General features: G+C 54.4%; 10 protein-coding genes across 10 annotated transcripts; 4 read left to right on the forward strand and 6 right to left on the reverse strand.

Moving 5' to 3' along the window:
- CLAFUR5_02935 (Oil body-associated protein 1A) lies at positions 1-871 on the reverse strand (the record flags this gene model as incomplete). The annotated part of the gene is made up of 2 exons (XM_047902083.1): positions 1-547; positions 594-871. The coding sequence occupies 2 exons, from the start codon at positions 869-871 to the stop codon at positions 1-3; spliced, it is 825 nt and encodes a 274-aa protein (XP_047757532.1).
- A 504-nt stretch (positions 872-1,375) lies between these two features.
- CLAFUR5_02936 (Histone-lysine N-methyltransferase, H3 lysine-79 specific) lies at positions 1,376-2,875 on the forward strand (the record flags this gene model as incomplete). Its single annotated transcript, XM_047902084.1, has 1 exon — positions 1,376-2,875. One exon carries the CDS (start codon positions 1,376-1,378, stop codon positions 2,873-2,875), a length of 1,500 nt encoding a protein of 499 aa, XP_047757533.1.
- Positions 2,876-3,657: 782 nt separating this feature from the next.
- On the forward strand, positions 3,658-5,282 carry CLAFUR5_02937 (Coatomer subunit delta; the record flags this gene model as incomplete). Its single annotated transcript, XM_047902085.1, has 2 exons — positions 3,658-3,660; positions 3,711-5,282. 2 exons carry the CDS (start codon positions 3,658-3,660, stop codon positions 5,280-5,282), a joined length of 1,575 nt encoding a protein of 524 aa, XP_047757534.1.
- A 236-nt stretch (positions 5,283-5,518) lies between these two features.
- On the reverse strand, positions 5,519-8,824 carry CLAFUR5_02938 (uncharacterized protein; the record flags this gene model as incomplete). Its single annotated transcript, XM_047902086.1, has 1 exon — positions 5,519-8,824. The coding sequence occupies one exon, from the start codon at positions 8,822-8,824 to the stop codon at positions 5,519-5,521; it is 3,306 nt and encodes a 1,101-aa protein (XP_047757524.1).
- A 656-nt stretch (positions 8,825-9,480) lies between these two features.
- Positions 9,481-10,949, forward strand: CLAFUR5_02939 (putative glycosidase; the record flags this gene model as incomplete). The annotated part of the gene is made up of 3 exons (XM_047902087.1): positions 9,481-9,794; positions 9,955-10,483; positions 10,635-10,949. 3 exons carry the CDS (start codon positions 9,481-9,483, stop codon positions 10,947-10,949), a joined length of 1,158 nt encoding a protein of 385 aa, XP_047758087.1.
- Positions 10,950-11,217: 268 nt separating this feature from the next.
- Positions 11,218-11,925, reverse strand: CLAFUR5_02940 (uncharacterized protein; the record flags this gene model as incomplete). The annotated part of the gene is made up of 1 exon (XM_047902088.1): positions 11,218-11,925. The coding sequence occupies one exon, from the start codon at positions 11,923-11,925 to the stop codon at positions 11,218-11,220; it is 708 nt and encodes a 235-aa protein (XP_047758131.1).
- Positions 11,926-12,157: 232 nt separating this feature from the next.
- CLAFUR5_02941 (uncharacterized protein) lies at positions 12,158-13,045 on the reverse strand (the record flags this gene model as incomplete). The annotated part of the gene is made up of 1 exon (XM_047902089.1): positions 12,158-13,045. One exon carries the CDS (start codon positions 13,043-13,045, stop codon positions 12,158-12,160), a length of 888 nt encoding a protein of 295 aa, XP_047758130.1.
- Positions 13,046-13,313: 268 nt separating this feature from the next.
- On the reverse strand, positions 13,314-18,872 carry CLAFUR5_02942 (uncharacterized protein; the record flags this gene model as incomplete). The annotated part of the gene is made up of 3 exons (XM_047902090.1): positions 13,314-14,701; positions 14,833-18,516; positions 18,668-18,872. 3 exons carry the CDS (start codon positions 18,870-18,872, stop codon positions 13,314-13,316), a joined length of 5,277 nt encoding a protein of 1,758 aa, XP_047758133.1.
- Positions 18,873-19,413: 541 nt separating this feature from the next.
- Positions 19,414-20,237, reverse strand: CLAFUR5_02943 (ADP-ribosylation factor-like protein 2; the record flags this gene model as incomplete). Its single annotated transcript, XM_047902091.1, has 6 exons — positions 19,414-19,545; positions 19,621-19,701; positions 19,754-19,899; positions 19,948-19,970; positions 20,018-20,128; positions 20,179-20,237. 6 exons carry the CDS (start codon positions 20,235-20,237, stop codon positions 19,414-19,416), a joined length of 552 nt encoding a protein of 183 aa, XP_047758132.1.
- Positions 20,238-20,511: 274 nt separating this feature from the next.
- On the forward strand, positions 20,512-20,766 carry CLAFUR5_02944 (uncharacterized protein; the record flags this gene model as incomplete). The annotated part of the gene is made up of 2 exons (XM_047902092.1): positions 20,512-20,678; positions 20,730-20,766. The coding sequence occupies 2 exons, from the start codon at positions 20,512-20,514 to the stop codon at positions 20,764-20,766; spliced, it is 204 nt and encodes a 67-aa protein (XP_047758127.1).
- Between the last annotated feature and the right edge of the window lie 3 nt (positions 20,767-20,769).

Here is a 20,769-nt window from a genome sequence, read left to right on the forward strand (position 1 = left end):
CTATGCCTTGCCGTTCCATAGAGCATCCGCATTTGGATGGGTCTTGGGCTCCTCGATATAGGCCCGCACCTCAGCCTTGTGCTTGCTGTCGACACCAAATCGGCGGTCACGATCACCGACGTACTTGTCAAAGTCGAAATGATCCTTGGCGGTGAAACTAGTCATCAGCTGTGGCTGTCCGAGCGGAACCTTGTCGCCACGATCGGTTTGCCACAGGTTATACACTTTGCCATAAAGATGCACAACCTGCTCCATCTCCTTGTTCTCGGCGATCTCCCATGCTGACTGAGGGACACCTGGCGGCGTGGGCATAATGAGCATGCCTGATTTGACCTCAAAGACGTGCGAGTGCCAGAGTTTCTGCTCCCCGGGGTCAAGTTCGTTGAAGATGCGTTCGGAGACCATATACTCGACTCCAATGAGCTTTGCTGTCGGAAGTGGCGAGTCGTAGAGGAGACATTGCCTGACTTCGTCGTTGACGTGGGCACAGTAGTGGTTTGCTTCTGAGACGCGGCTGGGTTCATTGACGTAGACGTGGAAGGCGTTGCTGCGAATGTTAGTGAGGAGATGGGGCCATGAAGTGTCATACTCACAAATGAGCACAGAGTCGCTTGGGAGGATCGAAGCTCTGCACCATCGCCGCTCCGGTCTCGAGCGTTTTGTTGGTGAGCGATTCCGGCTCGCCTTTTGCTTCGTTCGACACGGGGATTGCGTCCATTTTGGTATTCGTAGAGGTGGTTGTGTGAATCGAGGGAGCTGTGTCAGCTAGTTGATCTTTGTAGTAGATGTAGAAGCTACCCAGGATGACTAGGAGATGTACGAGTGATGGGGAACAGCATGAACATTGAAATACTCGTCTTTTTGACGTCATCTTCACGTCGCGGCAGTCACAAGCGTTACTATGTGTGGGCAGATGCTCACATGCACTGTATTGCGACTCCGATGTGAAGGGTGACGGCGTGCAGGAGATGGCACATACTGGCGATTGGTAAAGGAGAAGTTGGTCGACGGAAGTCTGGAGTCTGAAGTCTGTCTCGAGAGCACAGACCTGAGCACTTTGATGGCGCGTTCTCACGTACAACGACATGATGGCCTGACATGCTCATCCATCCATACCATACATGTGGCAGCAGGAAGCCGTCCGCTGGGATCAGAGAGACGCGTGGCGAAAGCAGCGACGAGAGACGTGTGGAATGTCGACGGCAGGGATTTCCTCTTCCTTCGAAGTGCGTCACTCTCGTTTCTGCCATACATTACATACAACACATACATTCGCATATCCACGCGCACATTCTTGAATGCACCACATAGCGCCATCGCATTGCATACACACCAGCCCTCTTGGAATGCAGCCTTTCTTTCAGCCTTACCGACCATGAACTTCTCAAAACCAAAATCGGCCACGGCGAACCAGCCTGTAATACGCAAAACCACTGTACGGGTCCCCGTCAAGGCAATACCGAATGCAAGACCGCAAGCCACCCGGCCAGACCCCAATCGTTTCAAGACGGCACTCGACCGACCCGGCACGAAAGCTTCGGCATCGAACAAACCACAAAACCCTGCCCGCAGAGCCCTCTCTGCGTCTCGAGGCGTGAAAAGGAAAAGCGCAACGCCTCAGCCCATGTTCAGCGACGACGAGGGAGACGACAGCAGCGATGTAGGTGGTAGCGACTCCGATGCTTCGCGCAAGCGCATCAAAAGCAGCGTCAGCAGTCTCGACGACGGGCCTCGAAGGAGGGTTATTTGCGACAAGGCGTTCCAGGTCGATACTGTCTTCGATATCGTACATGGTGCAGACGCAACATCTGGAAACTACTCGTCAAAGTTTAAGAACCCTTGGCAGGAGGAAGACTTCAGATGTGTGGAGCTACAGTATCCAAGCAAGAGCAAGAAAGAGAGGTTCGAGCTGAAGTGGCCAAAGAACGAGAAGGAAGACTACAAACCCATGGAGGACATCATTGAGACCATCGAGACAATTTGCAAGTGGTACTTCCCTACGGAGCTGAGCGAGAAGTATCTGCATGTGGACACTGGATATCGAAGGCGATTCAACCACGCATGGAACGTGGAAAGCGTCGACGAGTTCATCGAAGTTGTACAAGACTTCAATACCGTCCTTAGGGGGCTGATTGATGACGGCAGCATCCGACAGGAGTTGTTGAGCACCAGCAACTTGAACCTGGAATGGGTTAAGCGCATCTTGGAACAGATCTACGCAAGAACTGTATCGCCCAAGGTCGAAACACTGCGAGCATACCAGAATGGTAGCGATAATGTATATGGCGAACTGCTCCCAAGATTTTGCAGTGAGATCTTCCGGAGGACGAAGCTCAACCACGAGCATGTATTCATTGATCTTGGATCTGGAGTCGGCAACGTGGTACTCCAAGCGGCACTCGAAGTCGGCTGCGATAGTTGGGGAGTTGAGATGATGAAGAATCCTTGCGACCTCGCGGACCTCCAAGCCAAAGAGTTTCCTGCGAGGACTGGTCTGTGGGGCCTGTCTGCCGGCTCCGTGAACCTCATCCGAGGGGACTTCACGGACAATCCACGAATAGGCGAAGTCCTGCAACGAGCTGATATAATTCTCGTCAACAACCAAGCCTTCACACCGCAGCTCAACGATGCGCTGATCAACATGTTCCTAGATCTCAAGGAAGGCGCGCAGATCGTGTCGCTAAAGCCATTCGTTCCCGAAGGACACAAGATCGCACAGAGGACGGTGTCCAGTGTTGTGAATCATTTCGTACAGAAGCGCTTCGAGTACTTCAGCAACTCTGTCAGCTGGACTGATCAAGGAGGGTACTACTACATCGCAACGAAGGATCGACGGCCACTGGACGAGTTCCTTCGAGAGAACAAGCTCCAATAGATTTGAGGCTGTAATCGTGAAGAACGTACCGAACACCGATGAACTTCACGTTTGGGAGAGGGATGCATTTGCTGGAATAACGACAGCTTCTTCGTTGGATCCTTCAGAGATTATGATACCCAGTCGCATAGCATCCAAATTAGCATTCGTGTAGTGTAGATTGCAAATTGCATTCGCACATTTACGGTGTGTATGATATGGTTTGATGGATGTCCTGTCTATATCATGTCTTTCCCCAGCAAGTGGAAGCCGAAAGAGACATGCATAGGCAGCTGACTACGGTCGATTGACCAAGCCATGATATTAATCTCGCTGATCTGTCCACACCAGATGATTTGAGTCTGCAGACTGTGAAAGCAGGCAATACCATATGGCTCTAGCTATATTCCCAGCGTGCGTGTGGATGTGTGTTGGGCAGTCGGGAGGGCAGAGGTCTTGGAAGATTCTATACTTGGCCCAATATCTGGCAACCCTCTCGCTTCCATGCTATGGTAGGCTCATACATGATAGGGAGCGAGACTGCGCATGTTCTTGTGTGTGGTGTGAAGTGATGAGTGAAGGTGAAGCGTCGAGGAAGTCGAATTTTTGAAGTCGAAGAAGCATAGTCAAAATGCACGTGCCAGCTTTCCCCTTGGCGGGCCGCTGATCCCTGAACGTTTGGAGACAGCTTGCAGGCACGACGACACTTGGGTACGTTTATCACTTCTTGCGCACTTGTTGGCAGACAATCACATTAGGCGAGCGGACGTCACTTCACAAACTATTGCAAGACATCGGCCAAGATGGTATGCAATCCTCCTTGTGCTGGCCAGGCGCAATGCTCACTTCATGCTAGGTGGTCCTTTCAGCGGCCATAACCACGAGGAGTGGTAAACCAATTCTCGCCCGACAGTTCCGACAGATGCAGAGGTCTCGAGTCGAAGCACTTCTCGCATCCTTTCCCAAGCTCGCAGACAGCGCATCCCAGCACACCACTGTCGAACAGGACAATGTCCGTTTCGTGTACCAGCCATTGGACGAGCTATACATGGTTCTGATCACCAACCGACAATCAAACATCCTCCAGGACATTTCCACACTACACCTGTTCGCGCAGGTGGTCAGCTCGATATGCAAGAGCCTGGACGAACGCGAGATCTCCCGATGCGCCTTCGAGCTCCTCTCAGCATTCGATGAGGTCGTGACACTTGGCTACAGGGAGAACCTCACTCTCAGCCAGATCAAGACATTCCTCGACATGGAGTCACACGAAGAACGAATTCAGGAGATCATTGCTAGGAACAAAGAGCTAGAGGCATCGGAAGAACGGAAACGAAAGGCCAAACAGCTGGAGATGCAGCGCAAGGAGATGTCCCGTGCTCAACGAGCGGGAGGTAGTGGGAACATCGGAGGCATGTCACGGACGCCGACGTATCCTACATACACTCCACCAGCTTCCACGCCCAGCATGACCGACTCCTACGATTCGTACAACGCAGCAAAGAACCAGAGCTTCAGCAAGCCACTTGCGGCACGAGGGAAGGGCATGCAGCTGGGCAAGAAGAAGGCTGGCAACTCCATGTTCGAGCAGGTCCGCGGCGACCTTGGACCAGAAGCAGAGGCGAATGCCCCACTCGCTGGAGTGCCCGCACCATCCGCACAGCCTGTGCAGCCCTCCATTCCAGCGACACAAGGTAGCATCGACCGAGAAGGCATTCATGTCACCGTCGCCGAAGCCATCTCCGCTCGCCTGTCCCGCGAAGGTGCAATCGAATCCTTTGAGGTCAAGGGTGATCTTCAACTCCGCATCACAGATCCTAGCTTGACACAAATCAAACTGGACCTTGCATACGGCGACATCAAGGGAGCACAACTCAACGCTCACCCCAAGGTTGACAAGGCGCAATTCAAGAACAACAGCACCATTCAACTCACAGACACAAGCAAGGGTTTCCCCGCGAACAACAGCATCCAAGTCATGCGATGGCGACTTGTCGCCAAGCCAGACGACATCTCCGACCCACCCATCAAGTTCACAGTCTGGACCTCCGAGCTCTCACCCAACACATACAGCATCACAGTCGAGTACGAGATGACCGGATCGGATCCTCTGAAAGACGTGACTGTAAACATCCCATACTCCACTTCCGAGCCCTCCGTCTCTAGCTTCGATGCTACGTACGAGGTCGGCGGCGACAGCATAGACTGGACAATCGGCGATGTGGATGACAGCAACCCAAGCGGGAGCTTTGAATTCGAGGCGCAGGCGTCTACGGAGGGTGACTTCTTCCCTATGCAAGTTCGCTTCGCGAAAAGCAAGCCTTGGGTGGATGTCGACATCAGCAGTGTCAGCTTGCTGAACATGAACCAGGATGTTGGATTCAGCAAGGATGTGAGGTCGGTAGCGGAGGGATATCAAATTGTTTGAGCGAGGCGTATTGCGGGATGAAGTTATGGTGGGTGGTAGAGATACAGGCCCAAAAAGAGCACACTGTGTGTGTGTTGATGTCACGTCCTCATCTATCTGGTTCTCAAGCTCCTATCACCTCTCCATTATCGACAGCAGCTACACTACTTGTACAGTACGACTTTCGCAGCCGCGTCCAAGTTCCCGCCGAGAACAATTTATTACACTACTCTTACATCCATTCCCCATTAAGTTAGCTACTCACGACCGAGCACTGGGGGCTGCCCCAGCAATGGCATGCCCTTCCGTACCTTCCCACTGACTCTGCCGGTGCCACCCGGTAAGAAGCCATCGTACTCTGCTTCTTCTGCCTTATCTCCGTCGTTCCAGCCATGCGTGAGACCCCAAGCATAGAGCAAAGCGTCCAGCTCTCGCTGCGGCATGTACTGCACAATGCGTGCGAGGTAGCGATCTGACGAAGCAGACATCATCGCCGGCTGAAGTGCAGTCTGCCTAGCACGGAACCAGTTCGAGAAGTGGTGATCATGATTAGCCTCAAGTGCAAACTGATCAAACGTTGTATTGTTGTTCAGCTTGGCATATCCGCAAGACTTCAGCTCAATAGTCTGCAGCGCAGTCTCTGGTCGCTCAGGACGTTGCGTCTCCCAAGGTGCCGGCTGGGGAAGGTAATCGTCAAAGACCAGGCCTGGAGAGAGTTTGTCAAGCACCTCCGGCCAGGAGCCTTCGCGGTGGCCTTCGCTCCAATGGGATGGGGCTGGCGCTGGATTCCCAAACACGTTGTTCTGTGCTAGATGCTGCGCTGCGCCGCCTTGGAACGGGGCAGCAGGCACCGGCGCCGCGGCGGGAGGATTTGGATTTATGGCGACACCATTCTGCTGGGCGAGCTGGTGTAACTGCTGCTGCTGCTGCAGCAGATGAGCCTGAAAATTTTGAGGGTTCGCTTGCGCTCCAGGCAAGTTGGCCGCGAATTGGTTCGCGATTTGAGCTTGGCCTTGCGCTTGTGCCTGCAACTGAGCATTGCCCTGTTGTGCATTCAAGAGCTGCTGCAGGTTGTGTCCAACCCCACCGCCTGCGGCTATCATATGTGCAATGTGTGGTGGTAATGGCGCGCCCGGTTGACCACCCACTGAAAAGCGAGGGTGGGCGGTTAATGACACTGAATCGAGCGTGATGATCTTCAGCGCTTTGCTGGAATGGTTCTTGACAAGTTCGGCGAGCGTGGGAGGCGTCATCCAGCAATTGTACAACGTCAGCTCCTCGAGGTGGTCGAACATAAGGCCAAAGTTATGACTGGCGTTAGCTCGGTGTGCACTGCTGTGCTCGAGTTGTGTGATCGGTGCCGGCAGAATGTTGGCGTTTCTTGCAAATATGCCGTCAGCGTGCTCCCCGCCACTGACCCAGCCAATGTTGAGCTTCTTGATCGACGGACGCAAGCAGACACGATCCCTGAGTAGAACTCGATGGAAGATCCGAATAGCTTCTGACGGATTCCGGCCGTGAACTTCGGCGAACCCTGCGTTATCCTTTTCGACAATGCGCCAGTCTGGCTTCACGTGAATGGTCACATCTGCGAGGCCAGGAAGCGCGTCCCAGAAATTCTCTCGCGCGAGCAGAGGCATGAACCCGCTTGAGAGTTTGGCAATGTTCAGTGTCTTGACGCCGTGGAAGCGAGCCGGGTTGTCCGTGATGGCTAGCATATAGCACTCCAGGAATGCCCGCTGAGCCCACTCGGTCTCCATGAGCCACTCCTTCTGTTCTTTCCTGAGCTCCGACGGTATCAGAGCTGAGCGGTCGAATAGTGGCTGGACAGTGAAGTCTGGCTGAGTGGGTGTCGTGTACAGAATACCATGTGCAGCACCCTCGGCGGAGTTATACGAGACTGCCGGTAATACATTGCTTGCAGCTATCGAAGACCACAGCTTGCTGTTTGCGTAGCAAGTATCATGCAGCCCCGGCAATTCGGTTGGTGACTTCGAAAGAGACTTTTGGCCAAGCGATAGTTCCTTCAGATTGGTACTAACCCCAAGACCTCGATGACAGGCCTGAATGGCGGCCCAAAAGAGCTTTGCATCTAGCATCCGATGATCCTCGACCGCACCTGACTGGCCAAACACATCAGAAGGGCGGAGGAAAATATGTGCCTTCAAAGACTTGTCTGGGCCACTGAGCCAACCTAGGCCGCTGTCTATCGACAGGGCGACTTCCTTGACTGATTTCAGATTCGAGAAAGCAGACCTCATGCGCTGCGTCTCGTCGGCTGTTCTCTCGAGACCGGCCAGATTCTCAAAGCGAGTGTACTGGAATGGTGGCCAGTCGTATGATCCGTGATATGCCTGGACATGATCGAGTTCGCGTTTGATCGGAGGATGAGCAAGTTGGCTTTCGGCTACTTCGAAGCTCATGCCAAACCTCTTGATGTGGCGTCCGAAGCCCTGAAAGACGCGCAGGCCGTGTCCCTTATACACCTTGCCATCTGCATCTTCTTTCGCATTTTGCCAGTGAAGACCACCCGGTAGTAGATCTTGCGTTGGGTCAGGAAAGTCTCGTGCCCTGCCCTTGCCCTTGCCTTGGTAGCGAGGGATGTTGTTTGACCCCCGTCTGACCGCTTTCCTGTCCTCATCAATCATGTCGTAGAGCTCTGTATTGAACGGGACCACGGATGTGTTGAACAGTGTTGCCGAGACCTTCGCCTCGAACTCCTTCGTGACCAGCCTCATTGACTTGATGTCGTCCCGCGACAAGTAGGTAGTGATGAGTTCAAATAGCTCCACGGGCAGCATGTTTACGTGCCAGTGTGCTCGAGAGGCGATTTGCTGATCAGTGGCTTGGTCGATACGTTGGCGGTGGGTCGGCAATACGGTCAGGATGGTATTGTTGTTGAGACAGTCGTCTCTGCTGCCGGAAGTGGCTGCTGCAGGGCGAAGCGGAAGATATCGAAGCCTGTCAAGATCGCTCGCAGCTCCATGTGCACTGCCAGGGGCGTCTTGCGTGAACAGAATGGCCGAGCTACTCTGTATCGGCTCGCTTGTCTTCTTCACTCTATCTCTGGCTTGAGTGCGTAGAAGCGTGAGTGCTTCCCGCATCGCATCGCGTGAGGTCCCATTGGGTCGCTGTGCGAATTCCTGGAGGTCCATCTGGAACGTCTCCAATGATGCTTCACCGTCGACAAGGCCATCGAAACTATCGCTGCGTTGGGTCAGGTTGTCCTTACCAAACAGATCCTCGGAGCGAATGATGGGTGTGTCCATTGATAGATAGTGTGAGCTGTCACCGCGCGGTGCTGACGAATGTACCGACTTGCGTGATCGCGCCGATGAAGTTGCCTTTCTCTTAGGAGGCAACCTGGCGTGGGGGACGAAGGTGTTTGCTGTCGGGTTCATGTTCAAAGGAGGTGCTCTTCGAGCAGAGCGAATCAGGCGTGAGAGCAAACCCGGCGGTGGAGCGGGCGGCAGAGGGATGGCGCTGTTGTTATCTGCGACAAATGTGTGACTGCTGTCCTCGGCGAGGGGGGATAGTGGGTTGGGCGGAGTCTTGTTTTCCATTGCGGTCTCACTTTGTCTTCCCACGTGTTCACACACGCAGAGACGGGCTTGCTTGTGGTGAAGGAACGGTCAGCGGACTGCTAGCGAGTGATGGAAGGATGATTCCATGCCCCGCGTTGACGGTTGCACGCTTTCTTGTGTCGGCGACGGTGAATGTGAATGTGCTTCGTTGTTGAAGTGAGCATTCATCGTCGAAACGAAATTGTAGACTAGTCTACGTGAAGTCAGCTCAGCTCAGGCAAGCGACGGGGAAGAGCTGGGCTTGGTGCAGGCTTCAGCGGGCGCGCCTGCTATATACCTCCCGCCGAGACCATCAGAAACACTTCACTTTTGGGCAGCTTCATCAAAACATCGTCTACAGCATGGCCGGTGATATGAGAAGGGAGGTGGATGGGGCGCTGGCCAGCCGACTCCACTTTGCGCGTAACGTCACTTCATGCCATCCACCAATACCACTTGCCACGGCCTGCCACTATGGAAGAGACTGCTGCATCGTGCAAGATCCGTATCGACTTCGGCGTGGACGTCCCAGCCCACAGCCGGAAGCGTTTCAGACTGTGAACAGTAGGTTGGCAGAGGTAGGTCTTGACTGCTGTCCGCCTTGACCTTACCCTGTCGTTCCTTCCTCTCCTTCAGAACAGTGGTGACTGCCCAAAATGTATCCGAACGTTACTGCGAGAGACAGCGAGATGATGCCTCCGCCTAGCGCACCTCCGCCACCGTACGAAAGCATCGACGGTCTGGACAAGATGGCCGAAAAGAGCGGCTCGAAATGGAACCCAAGGAACGGGTCGAAGCTCGCAATACTCGTTGCTGTCATAGCAGCCATATTGGTCATCGTAGCAGGCATTGTCGGCGCAGTACTGGGCACCCGCGCGAACGAATATCCAGACTCCAGCGCTCTATCATACACGCTCGCCGACACGTACGCAGGGACGGACTTTTTCGATGATTTCGACTACTTCACTGGGTACGTTACTCAAGGGTCTTAGGCATCGGGCAGTGGCTGAGACCATAGTGGTGTGTGCGACCCATGCGCTGCACGACGCGCTCTGTCTCTATCAGTCCCACTCCAGTCTAAGCCACTGCCACGTGGTCCTCGAGTATGGCTAACATCCTTCTGTTTGTAGGTACGATCCAACAGCTGGATTTGTACATTACGTCCCCAATACTACAGCCACATCTGAGCAGTACAATCTGACATATGCCTCCCCGGACACTGCCATTCTCCGGGTCGACACATCCGAGACCAATGCCGACACTGGTCGATACTCCGTCCGCATCACTTCCAAGAAGCAACACAACTCTGGCCTGTTTGTCTTCGACATAGTCAACACCCCATACGGCTACGCGACTTGGCCAGCTCTGTGGCTTTCCGATCCCAACAACTGGCCCGAGCATGGCGAGATCGATGTGGTCGAGGCTGTGAACCAAGCCGACACAGGCAACCAGGCTACCCTGCACACTACGTCTGGCTGCAAGATGAATGTGAAACGGAAGCAGACTGGCGATACGCTCTACAAGAGCTGCGCGAATACGACACACGACAATGCCGGCTGTGGCGTCCAAGGGGAGCAGGACACATACGGAGAGACCTTTGACGCCAACGGCGGTGGCATTTACGCGATGGAGTGGCGCACGGCAGGCATCAGGGTGTGGGTACGTTTTTGAAGGGTAGAAGGCATCGAGCAGTGTCTTAAGACTATGGTGTGAATGTGGCGCGTCGTGCAGCGCATATCTCACGGGCCCATCACAGTCTGAGATACTGCCACGTGGTTTCCGAGTATGGCTAACACCCTTCTGTTTGTAGTTCTTCCCACGATCCGACGTCCCGTCAGACATTCCCACAGACGTCACGAACACCTCGGCGCCCGATCCCAGCACATGGGGTACGCCACTCGCGGACTTCCCGTCCACGAACTGTGATATCAGCAATCACTTCAAGAATCAGAGCATCATCGCGAACATTGATCTTTGCGGCACGTGGGCTGGCTCCACCGCTGTTTACACGGATCAGGATCAGTGTCCAGGCCTATGTACGGATTTCGTGGCGACGAACAACACAGCATTTGAGACGGCGTATTGGCAGTGGAATAGCTGGAGAATGTATACTGCAAGTACTTGATAGACCAGGAGCGAATACGACTGTATGAGACGTTGAGCGTAGATACCCCAATGTAAGTAACAACGCAAACTTTTAGGAACCACAATCTCGGACCTGACGAAGAGGATAGATGAGCAATGCTCCAGGATCTTGCAAAACTATCCATAGAGCCGTGACTCTGCGTTGTCACCACGCATGTTTCCCGCTCCGCCAAACTCCGCAGATGGACCGCGTCATCTTCCAAGGCCTCTAAACTGTTGCCTGTGACCTCACCCAGTAGAGTTCAACCCTACTCGGCCTGAGCCTGTGCAACAGCTTTCGACAACTCATCTATCCGCCGACCGAATTCTGGCCACTTCCTCCGAGCGTTACAGCACACAGCCAGAGATGCAGCTTGTACCACGGTCTCGGCTTTCTTTGCGCGAGTCTTTGCCCATCCGACCTCGTTTTGAAGTGTATAGATCTGACGAGCCCGGTGGCCGAGGATCTTGCTGCCGTGTTCGCCGTTGTCGGTGAGGTGTTGGATGTGAGCGTCTTTCTGCTGTAGCTCGGTTGCTTGTGTGGCGAGCTGTTGCTGGAGCTTGCCGATTCGAGCATGAAGGTCGGATTGGATGGAGGTGTAGGATGGTGGGAGATCGGACTCGTAGTGGTCGGCGGGCATGTCTTGTTGCGAGGAGGCGTTGTCGTCGGCTTCACCTGTCTCTACCTGGAAGATGGCGGATGGATCAGAAGCGTATGCTGCATCGCGCGCTTCTGGCTTCGGATGTTCTCGAAGCGACTGTGGTGCTGGGTCATCGTCGTCGCTTAGTAGGATGGCATCCACCACGTCATGGCCCGAATCTGTCATGGGAGACTCTTTCTGGCTGATCTGAGGTGGAGCAGGAGATGACATGAAGTATGGAGAGCTATGACATGCTTGTTTCATCTCGTCATCCGAGTCGCTGGCTGAATCGTCGCTGTGATAGTTTGGTGCGATGTAGAGCAGGCTTCGACTCATGTTTGTGGTGATGAGTGTTGTTAAGTATGGTATGAGGAAGCAGTGAATTGGTTTCTCAAGAGATGCAATCGAAGTTTGTAGTGGAAAGGAATGGTGACTTCTTGTGAGGAACGAAGTGCTTCCAGACTTGACATGTGAATAATGTGGACGAGCGTGCCTTTCCCTCACCATGTTCTAAGCGAGTGAAGTGTATGTCAGCCTTGTGCTACCTACTCTGGGAATTAAAGTAGCTTCAATCGTCCCTCCGGAATCTGTTGGTGATCGATGATTCCAGACTCACTCGGTACGGTCCTTGTTCATCTTCACCCGTGAGGTCAATCGAATTGCTCGCAGCTTGTGGCTTCGGTGGCTCCTGATCTTTCACCGCAGCAACCAAGTCCTCCATCATCTCACCGCTTCGCTTCCACTCCCCACGAGTATTGCTTTCGACCAAGCCACTGGCCAGCCTCGCCATGGCACCATTCTTCTTCACCTCTTTAGTCATCTCGCGCACTTGAGCCAAGGCTTTCAGCTTCTGGTCGACCTCATTCTCCTTCGTCATCATCAGTGCGTTGAGCTGCTTCTGCTTGGCTTCGAACTTTGTGTCCTTTTCGAGAAGAGCTTTGTTCTTGACTGATAGCTCCTCGTTCTTCTTGGCGATCTCGGCTCGAAGGTCGGTCGTGACATGTTGCTCCTTCTTCAGCTCATCACCATGATCTGTCTCCAATAGATCGCGAATGGTGCGGTCCCTAGCTCGCAGCTCTGTTTCAAGCCAACGAGTGTAACCATTCGCCTCGGCAAGCTTGTTCTCGAGATCAGCAAACTGCCTGTCAACCTGCTCGCCGAGTCTGCCACCGAGACTGGCTTGCGGAGGGACCCAGCGGTCTGGTCTACGTGGTGGAGAACGTTGGATACGTGGCTGGCCTGCTCGAACGTGATGGCGTGGCGCTGTCGGGGCTTGGAAAGTGTCGTGGCGATCGTCTTTCACGCCGTTGAGGCCCATTCCTGCGACAACAGATTTCACCCTCTTCAAGGTTTCGTGGCGCTTGGCGCGTTCTCGATCTCCTGCTTGACCAGACGAAGGTGACTCTCTGCCGCCGAAGGGTGTGTCGTTCGCGGGTCGTTTGTTGTTTGGCATCATATGAGAATGTGGTGTTGTGGTACGATGATTGGTAGTGTTCTGCGTTTAGCTCGATTGAGAGGGTGAATTTTATAGAGCCAAGCAGATGCGCACCTGCCTTATGGCAAGAAGGCGCCAAAGTAAAGTCAGAGAAGTGATCCCTCACTTGCGATACGAGACCGACCTGGTAGCTCAACTCCAAGCCCGCTATTCTATACATGTATGCTTGAACGCTTTGAATGCTTCCAAAGTGCCATCCCGCACCGCGCGACGTTCTTGATTACCTCTTCTAATCCCTGCAGACCTCGGTCAACATGTCTCCCAATGGGACAGCCCTCAGATCGTTGCCTGATCCATGCGTCAGACCTGCCATCAACGACGCAGTTCCCCAAAGTCCTCGACTTTCATTCCAATGCCTGAACAGTATTTTTATATCCCTAGGCACACCCGAAAACAAAACCGAGCACTTCGGTATTGTCCTCCGATCTTCCATCGAGGCTGCCATGATTGCATAATCTGAAGCGAACAAGAGTGTTTGGCCCAGAATCGTATCCCGCACCTTCTCGGGCTGAGAGGCGTGCAGAGGTCCAAGAAGTACGTAAAGCTCACTCGAAGCATCAAGCAAGTAGACTCCCTCAGCCTCGAGCTGTGTCTGTGCCAACGAAGGTATCTCCTTAGCCTCAACTTCGACTTTGTCTTGATCTCGAGCTGGCGATCGCGCTGGTGACAGACGGTTCCAACTCGGTCGACGATTCCAAAGAGAGGTCAAGAGACCAGGTTTGGGTCCAGCCTGCTGTACCCGAAAGAGCCGTATGTTGAACTTGCCAGGCGCCGTAGCCTTCTGCTGCCATAGCTCGGAAGGCTTTGGTACGTCCTGCTTGGTCGTGTTTGCTCCAAAGGTTTTCAAGAAGCTCGAGAATTCTGCTCCGCCATCCACTTCAATGATCTCGCCAGTTTCACTCATGTCCATGGCAGCGAGTCGAGACGCACTCAATTCTTCTGCCGAACAGGCCTGTCCCTTCCAGAGGTACAAGTTGGTCTGCTGTAGCTTGACAGGGTACGAAACCAGGTACACGAAGCCCGGGCAAAGTGACTGCGCACTGTAGTCGACCTCATCGAGCACAACGTGGCCAAGGTATTTGCGGCCGAGAAGCATGTACTGCTTCGGTGAAGTGTCTCTGGTGCCCCTACGAGTGACGAAGATGCCGCCCATAGCTTGTAAGAATTGTGCTGTTTCGTGGCCCTGCCGTATAACTTGTACTGACGCGGCTCCATTTTCGCGGGCAACACGCTTTGCGGTTCCATTCGCTGCCTCCATGGCAGTCTCTGAAGCCGACTCGCCGACCCAGAGGTACAAATGCGTATTCTTTGCGCCCTTTGAGGTTGTGTGCACATGTGTGCAAGCGTATATCGACTCGTCAAAGAACGTGTAGTCTTCTTGTGGCGCCAACGCCGATCCCTGAAAGGATCCGTCCTGAGCTGCCAAGAGCACAGATTTCCGAACGGTCTTAATGTCCTCGAGCACGATGTTCTTGTCGAGCTCACTCGCTATGACGGTGGACGTATTGATAGCTAGAGGATCGTGATACTTCGGTATCGTCTCAAAGGTGTCGAAGAGCAATCGTCCAGCAGCAGTCTTGGCTTCGGGCCTTCCCGAAGCGATCGTGTTCTCTGAACCTTAATCCGTGGTCAGTTATCAGGGACTGAGGAAGGAGCACGCTATGTGACTGCAGCGCTGTCGTCAGAATCAAGTTCAAGCAGTGGAAGAGTGGCGCGCCTGGGGAAGATTCAGCTCTGACATCACGTACCTTTATTTGGTGAAGCCTCTGCAAGCTGCCCGCTGACCACCCGCGATGATCTCGCAGGCTTTGGTGGGAGGCCGGCAGAGGCTGGAGGTGTGCTTGTGGCCTTGTTCCTCGCCTTGTCAACGCTGATCCCGAGACCGTTGTTTGTAGCCAGCTGGGGGGTTGACGCTAAGAGTCCCGCTGATCTCTCAATCTGCGGCGAGGGTGCGATCTCCTCAGGCACTGGCCTGCGACCCCATTGGGACGCTGCGGCTTTGACGGAAGGCAGTGGACTGCCAGCATTCTCCTTGTCCTCCTCTGGCGCTGGAGACACCTTATGAGGCCTTGCTGAGCCGAATCCTCTGAATTCGGGCACCGCTGTCTCCTTCGCAGGACTGAGATCCTTGATGTCTTTCTTGTCTCTCGGCAAGGGTGAGAAGCTTTCCTTTGTGGGAATGCTTCTGCTCATCGCTGTTGTGCTCTCCTCTTTGTCGGGTAGGCTCTTGCCCGAGGAGGCCCTCATCAATGCAGCGGCAGAGCCTGGCAGAGCCTGTGACTTGGGCTTGGCGGGAACGTCTTGTGCGCTATCTGGAGGAATCTGTGCGTGGCCATTGGCGTATGGCCCGTTGTTGGTCATGCGCGGAGAAGGAGACTTGTCGAGTGACGACAGCATTACAGAAGCGGCTGATCCAGCAAGCGCAGAAGGCTTGGGCTTTGTAGGAGGCGACGACATCTTTGGCTTCTCCTGCACTTTTGCAACACTTTCTTGGTTGCTAGACGCAAGGTTGTTCTGAGCACTAGGCTTGTCAACGCTGGACGCCGTGCCAGCATCAAGCTCGGTCTTGGCTACGCCTTTGCGTCGTTTCGGACCCTTGGCGCGATCTTTACGTACGTCTTGTAGTGGTGCTTCTGCCGCAGGAGGCTCAATCGTACTGGTCTGGGCTGTCGAGGCCACGCGCCCGGGTGTCGCCGGCGACTCCGGTCGTGATGGCGAAGCTGAAGGTGGACCACGCGCTAGCATACTGGCCAGGCCAGGATTGAATCGTGCAGCGAGCTTTGACTGCTTGCTCTCGACAGCGCTGGATTCGCTCACCTGCTTCGATAGAGGCTGCAATTTGGCTCCGGCTTCTGCTGGCATAGTCGACGACTTTTGTATGGGGATCTGCTTGTGCGGTGATCCATCGTTGGCTTCCGACTGGGTCTCAGTGGCCGGAGTCTTCGCGCTCGGCTTCTGCTTGAGGCTTTTGTGTCTCGACAAAGCCTCGGGCGTGGCTTCGCGAGTGCGATCAGGAATGCTGCGACCACTGTCTGACCGTGCCAGTAACTCCCTCTTCGCCAGAGCTTCTGGTTTAGCTGGGACCGGTTGCGGTACAGTACTCGTCTTACGTTCGTGTGCTTGACCGGGCAAGTCTCGCCCTTCTTCCTTGGCTTTCTGAATGTCATCCTTCTTGGCCTGCAAGCTTTCTTTCAGTTCATCCTTGCGGTTAGTCTTGGCTGGACCACCAGTAACGGCCAGCCCTGTCTTGCCGCGAAGGATGTTATCCTTAAGCACATCAGGCGCGACAAACTTCTCTTGTTGCGCTTTGCGAAGCTGACCAAACTTGGCCAGGAACTCCGGCTCCTCCTTGGACTTGGTTTCAGCCCGTGGTCGCGATTTTAACTGACTGCGAAAGTCGGTGACTGGAGCCTTAGCGGGTGTGTCTGGCTTGGGCTCGGGCTTGGTCTCAGGGGCCGCCTTGAACGTCTGGCTTCGCAGCGGCTTTGGTGTGTTAGATGCTGATGCAGGGGTCGGCTCATTCGTCTCAGTCGAACGGGTCGTTGCTGTGTCAACTACCGCCGAGGCGTTCTCTGGAGGGGTCTGCAGTTGCTCGCGCGATGATGACTTTTCCGTGCCTTGAATAGCTGCAGAAGCTTGGTCATCTGCATGTGCAATGGGCGGCGTCTTGCTTGCTTCTGAGGCGACTGGCGCTCTGAACTGTGCGCTCGAAGCAAGTTCGCTTACTTCCGGCTTCGATGCAGGGGATGTCGCAGCTGGCGAGGATGTGAACTTGTCTGCCAGTCGCAAGGGCCGCATCTTGTTGGTTGGCGTCGTTGACTGAGGACTGCCGGCTGCGTCTTTCGACTCTGCCCGCTTCAAAAGAGCTGGTCCGAACGGAGTGTTCTTTGTGGGAGATCCAGGTCTTGAAGGTGGTCGCTCAGCGTCCTCCATCGACCCTGTTGTGAGAGATGTCAAGTCTACACTTGCACGTTGAGCCTTCGCTTTCGCCAGATCTGCCATCCAGCTTGGCGTGGCATTCTTTGATGGCGCTGGCTTTGGCGATTCTGGTCGCGTTATTGAGCTCTCAAGCCAACTCGACTTTGTGGGACTATAACGCTTGGAAGGACTCCCAGGAGATTGTGGCACGCCAGCATCTTCAGAAGCGCTGTAGTTCGACGCGACAGACTTGCTACGGCTGTGGTGCCGCGGTAAAGCTGGCTTTACGAAGCCATCACTATACGTAGTATTAGCTGCCAGGCTTGGAAGATCATTGCTCGAACTCGTAGGTCGTGACTGAGGTTCTTTACGCCTCTCCTGACTGTCAGATGAAGGGTCGAGCTTCGGCATGCTGTACGAGCTTTGTAAACCACCTAGGCCACTCCTAGCACTGGCAACGGAATTATTCCTGCTCAGACCAGCACCCGGCTGAGCACTCCATCGTTTGTTCTGACTGTCTGACCGCTTCATCATAGCGCTCTGCACGAAGCCACCCATGCCCTTGGTTGGAGATGCAGGTCGTTCGTTGACGTTGGTCAGTCGGGCTTGTGATGTTGACATGGTCAAAGTCCGCGCGACGCTGCCCGAGTCGCCACTGGTTGTCGACGACTGATCAAAGGTCGGCGATGCCTTCTGCTGGTCCTCGTCCGCGGCTATGAGCGATTTCAAGTCTGCCTTGCCGCTAGAGGTCGAGGTGCCGGAGTATCTGCTGCCATTGGATAGTGTGCTGTCGCGGACTGAGCCTCCTCTTGATACCAAATCTGACTTGAGGCTTTCTGATGCTGGCGGACTGCGGCTCTCGGGCTCGATCGAAGACTCTCTTGACATGCCTGGACGACCTCGTCGGCCGGAGAAGACGCTCTCTGCGGGTGACATCTCGTCCTTGCTCTTTCTATACGCCGCCGAGCCGACACCTCGATCTGCTGTCTGCTTGAACCAAGATGGGTCGCGTGCGCCGAGGGAAGCTGCAATTTGATCCCGAGTGGGCTCCGGCTCATCCTTGGATAAGTCGCGCGCGTGTGCTGGCTTCTCTTCCACGGGCCTGCTTTCTTGTGACAGCATGGACTGCGGCCTACTTCCTCCTATCCTCGAGCCAGGTCTCGGTCGCTGCTGCCATGACAAAGTGCCAGATCGTGCCAGATTCGTTGCGCTCGAGTCAACGTCTTGTGGGTGGGTTGTTGAGCTGCGACGCGAGGAAGAGGTGCTTGAACGCTTGATCGATGCGAAGCCTTTGAACTCTGGCACCGCTTCCACATCATTTGTCGGTGTTTTCGCGGGCTCCATTGGAGCCTTTGTTGGTGTGGTGGTGTATTCGCGCGAGCCGGAGGATGTTGGAGGGCCGATGCTCACAGGCGGGGAGGAGACCAGACTGGCATTGGTGGTGGCGCGCGACAACGGACGATTAGGTGTGGTCGAGTGCGTCGGTTTGGTGGGAGAAATGGATCGAGCTCGTTCTAAACAAATTGCAGTCAGCCTGCCCGCCCTTGCGCAATGTTTTGGTGAGGCCTGTCGCGGCTTTGTGTAGCAGTCCATCAACTTGAGCTCGCGCACAGCAACCCGCTATCCACTGCTGAGCCAAACATTGAATTGAAATGCCGCGCTCACCTCTGCGTCTCGCCGCCCGCTCTTCCTTTTGCTTCCGCACTTCCTCTTCGAGCTGTCTGAAGCGCTCCGTGTCTTCGCGATCGCGCCTTTCGGAGAGTTCCCGCACGCTCTTCAAGAAGGCTGCTGGGTCGAGATCGTTGTCGTTCAGCTCGCGCTGCACTGCTGCCGCAGCGGGCGGAGTCGGAGTTTCGTCGCCCACAGCCATTATTGCCGCAACATGGACAGAGCACAGGAGGCACGAAGCAGGGATGCGCGGCAGAGAGTGACAACAGATCAGGGCATTCAAGTTTGGCAGAAGTCTAACAAGTCCTTGTCCGCCTCGGTCACGACCGTTGCGCTACGACTCAGGTGAATGTTTTGATGAGATAGACGTATAGATACACTCCGTCTCCCTCCCGCGACTACCAGCTGGGCCCACAACCATAGCTCTCATGAACGACGTGGAATGCTGCTCGCCTCAACTCTGGTCTTTCTACTGCAACCGCGTGCTTGTTCCTCATGCAGCGTGAAGAAGACCAAGAGACTGTCGATCACACGCGCAGCGATATGCAGCTGTGAAACGTCTGTCAAAACAAAGCTGCCCCTTCCAATGGCGACCGGGTTGTACATGCGAGTAATGGCGTCTGCTATCCGCCCTGGTAACGCCGTACCGCCATCAGGTCAGCGCTAGACCTGATATGCCACCAGTACCTGCCAAGCAATGTAGACAGTGAATCGCATGGAAATGCTCATCGCTAGACCCAATCTCAGTACAAGAACAGCCTGTCTTTAGCATCTTGGACGACCCATCGCAGTCCTTCCTGCAGATTCTCGCCCGTCATGGCAGAACACGGCAAGATGTGCCATTTGTGTGTTCGGATACTGTCGAGCTGCAGTCCCTGTGGTGCTTAAGTAAGTCGATCTGTCTGTTCTGATTCGCTGTGCTACACCGGAGCCACGCGCTTTTCACTCACCCCGCGGATGTCATCCTCTGCCATGCAGCCTGGAACATCGCTCTTGTTCTGGAAAACGAGCAGAGAGGCTCCCATCAGGCGCTGGACGTGTCAGCAAGGAGATGCATAAGTGAGACGAAGGATATTGGCATACCTCCTGCAAGAGGAGACCTTTGAGCTCATGACGGCAGTCAGCCAGACGCTCTCTGTCTGTGGCATCGACTACCCAAATGAGGGTATCTGTCTTCTCGAAGTAATTTTTCCAGTACGTGCGGAGGGTCTTCTGGCCTCCGACATCCCCTGACAGTCGTTAGCGAGGAAGCTTGCGAAGTGGGCGTGGCCGCGGACAGATATTCAGTTTGTATCTTTCACTTCGTTCAGTATTTGATCACTCTTCGGCTTGATCTCAAGTGCTTACCCCTCGTAGTCAATCGTCTTGATGATGAAGCCGAGCGTCGGGCTGACTTCATTGACATCCTCGTTCATAATCTTCCTGACGATGGTAGTCTTGCCTGCGTTGTCCAAGCCACTACCTTCAACTCAGCAAACCACCTCACACAGCCCCCTCGGAGGACTCACAGCATAAGGATTCTCATCTCCTTGTCTTTCAGGCGAGCCTTCCTCAAGATCGAAAGCATATTGGGTAACTTCGTGTTTCTTGCTCAAGACTGACAGGAAGACTAAAGAAAAGACTGGCTTCACTTCCAGCACCGATCACGTGCGTAGACCGGGCTCATCACTTTGGTCACTTGCCGCACGGACGGACCGTTGTGGCAGGACTTCTTCACACTATACGGCTTTGATTCCTGGTTGCTTTTCATCTGGACAAGACATCGACCACATTCCACCGACAACGATCCAGACAGCCTTCACCATCACCGAACCCCCTCAGTGATACTCTTCCACCAGCTCATGTCGTCCGAGTCGAAAGGCAAAGGCGTACTTTTCTCCTTCACCAGCTTGCTGCTCTTCTTGGTTTGGGGCATGTGGAAGCACAGCAACGACGAGCGTGTCACCAAAGCCAAGAAAGCAAGCGCCGAGTATCGTGAGCAGCAGAAGAAGTCGGGACGCAAGTCGGTATGTGCCTTCCTCATTCCTGACGTCGAAACTTTGCTAACTGTTTCATCGACCCTGCCGGCTGACTTTAAGGGTTCCTACTACTCGTAAGAT

Source organism: Fulvia fulva, chromosome 2 (assembly GCF_020509005.1).
Source record: "Fulvia fulva chromosome 2, complete sequence".
Classification (NCBI taxonomy): domain Eukaryota; kingdom Fungi; phylum Ascomycota; class Dothideomycetes; order Mycosphaerellales; family Mycosphaerellaceae; genus Fulvia; species Fulvia fulva.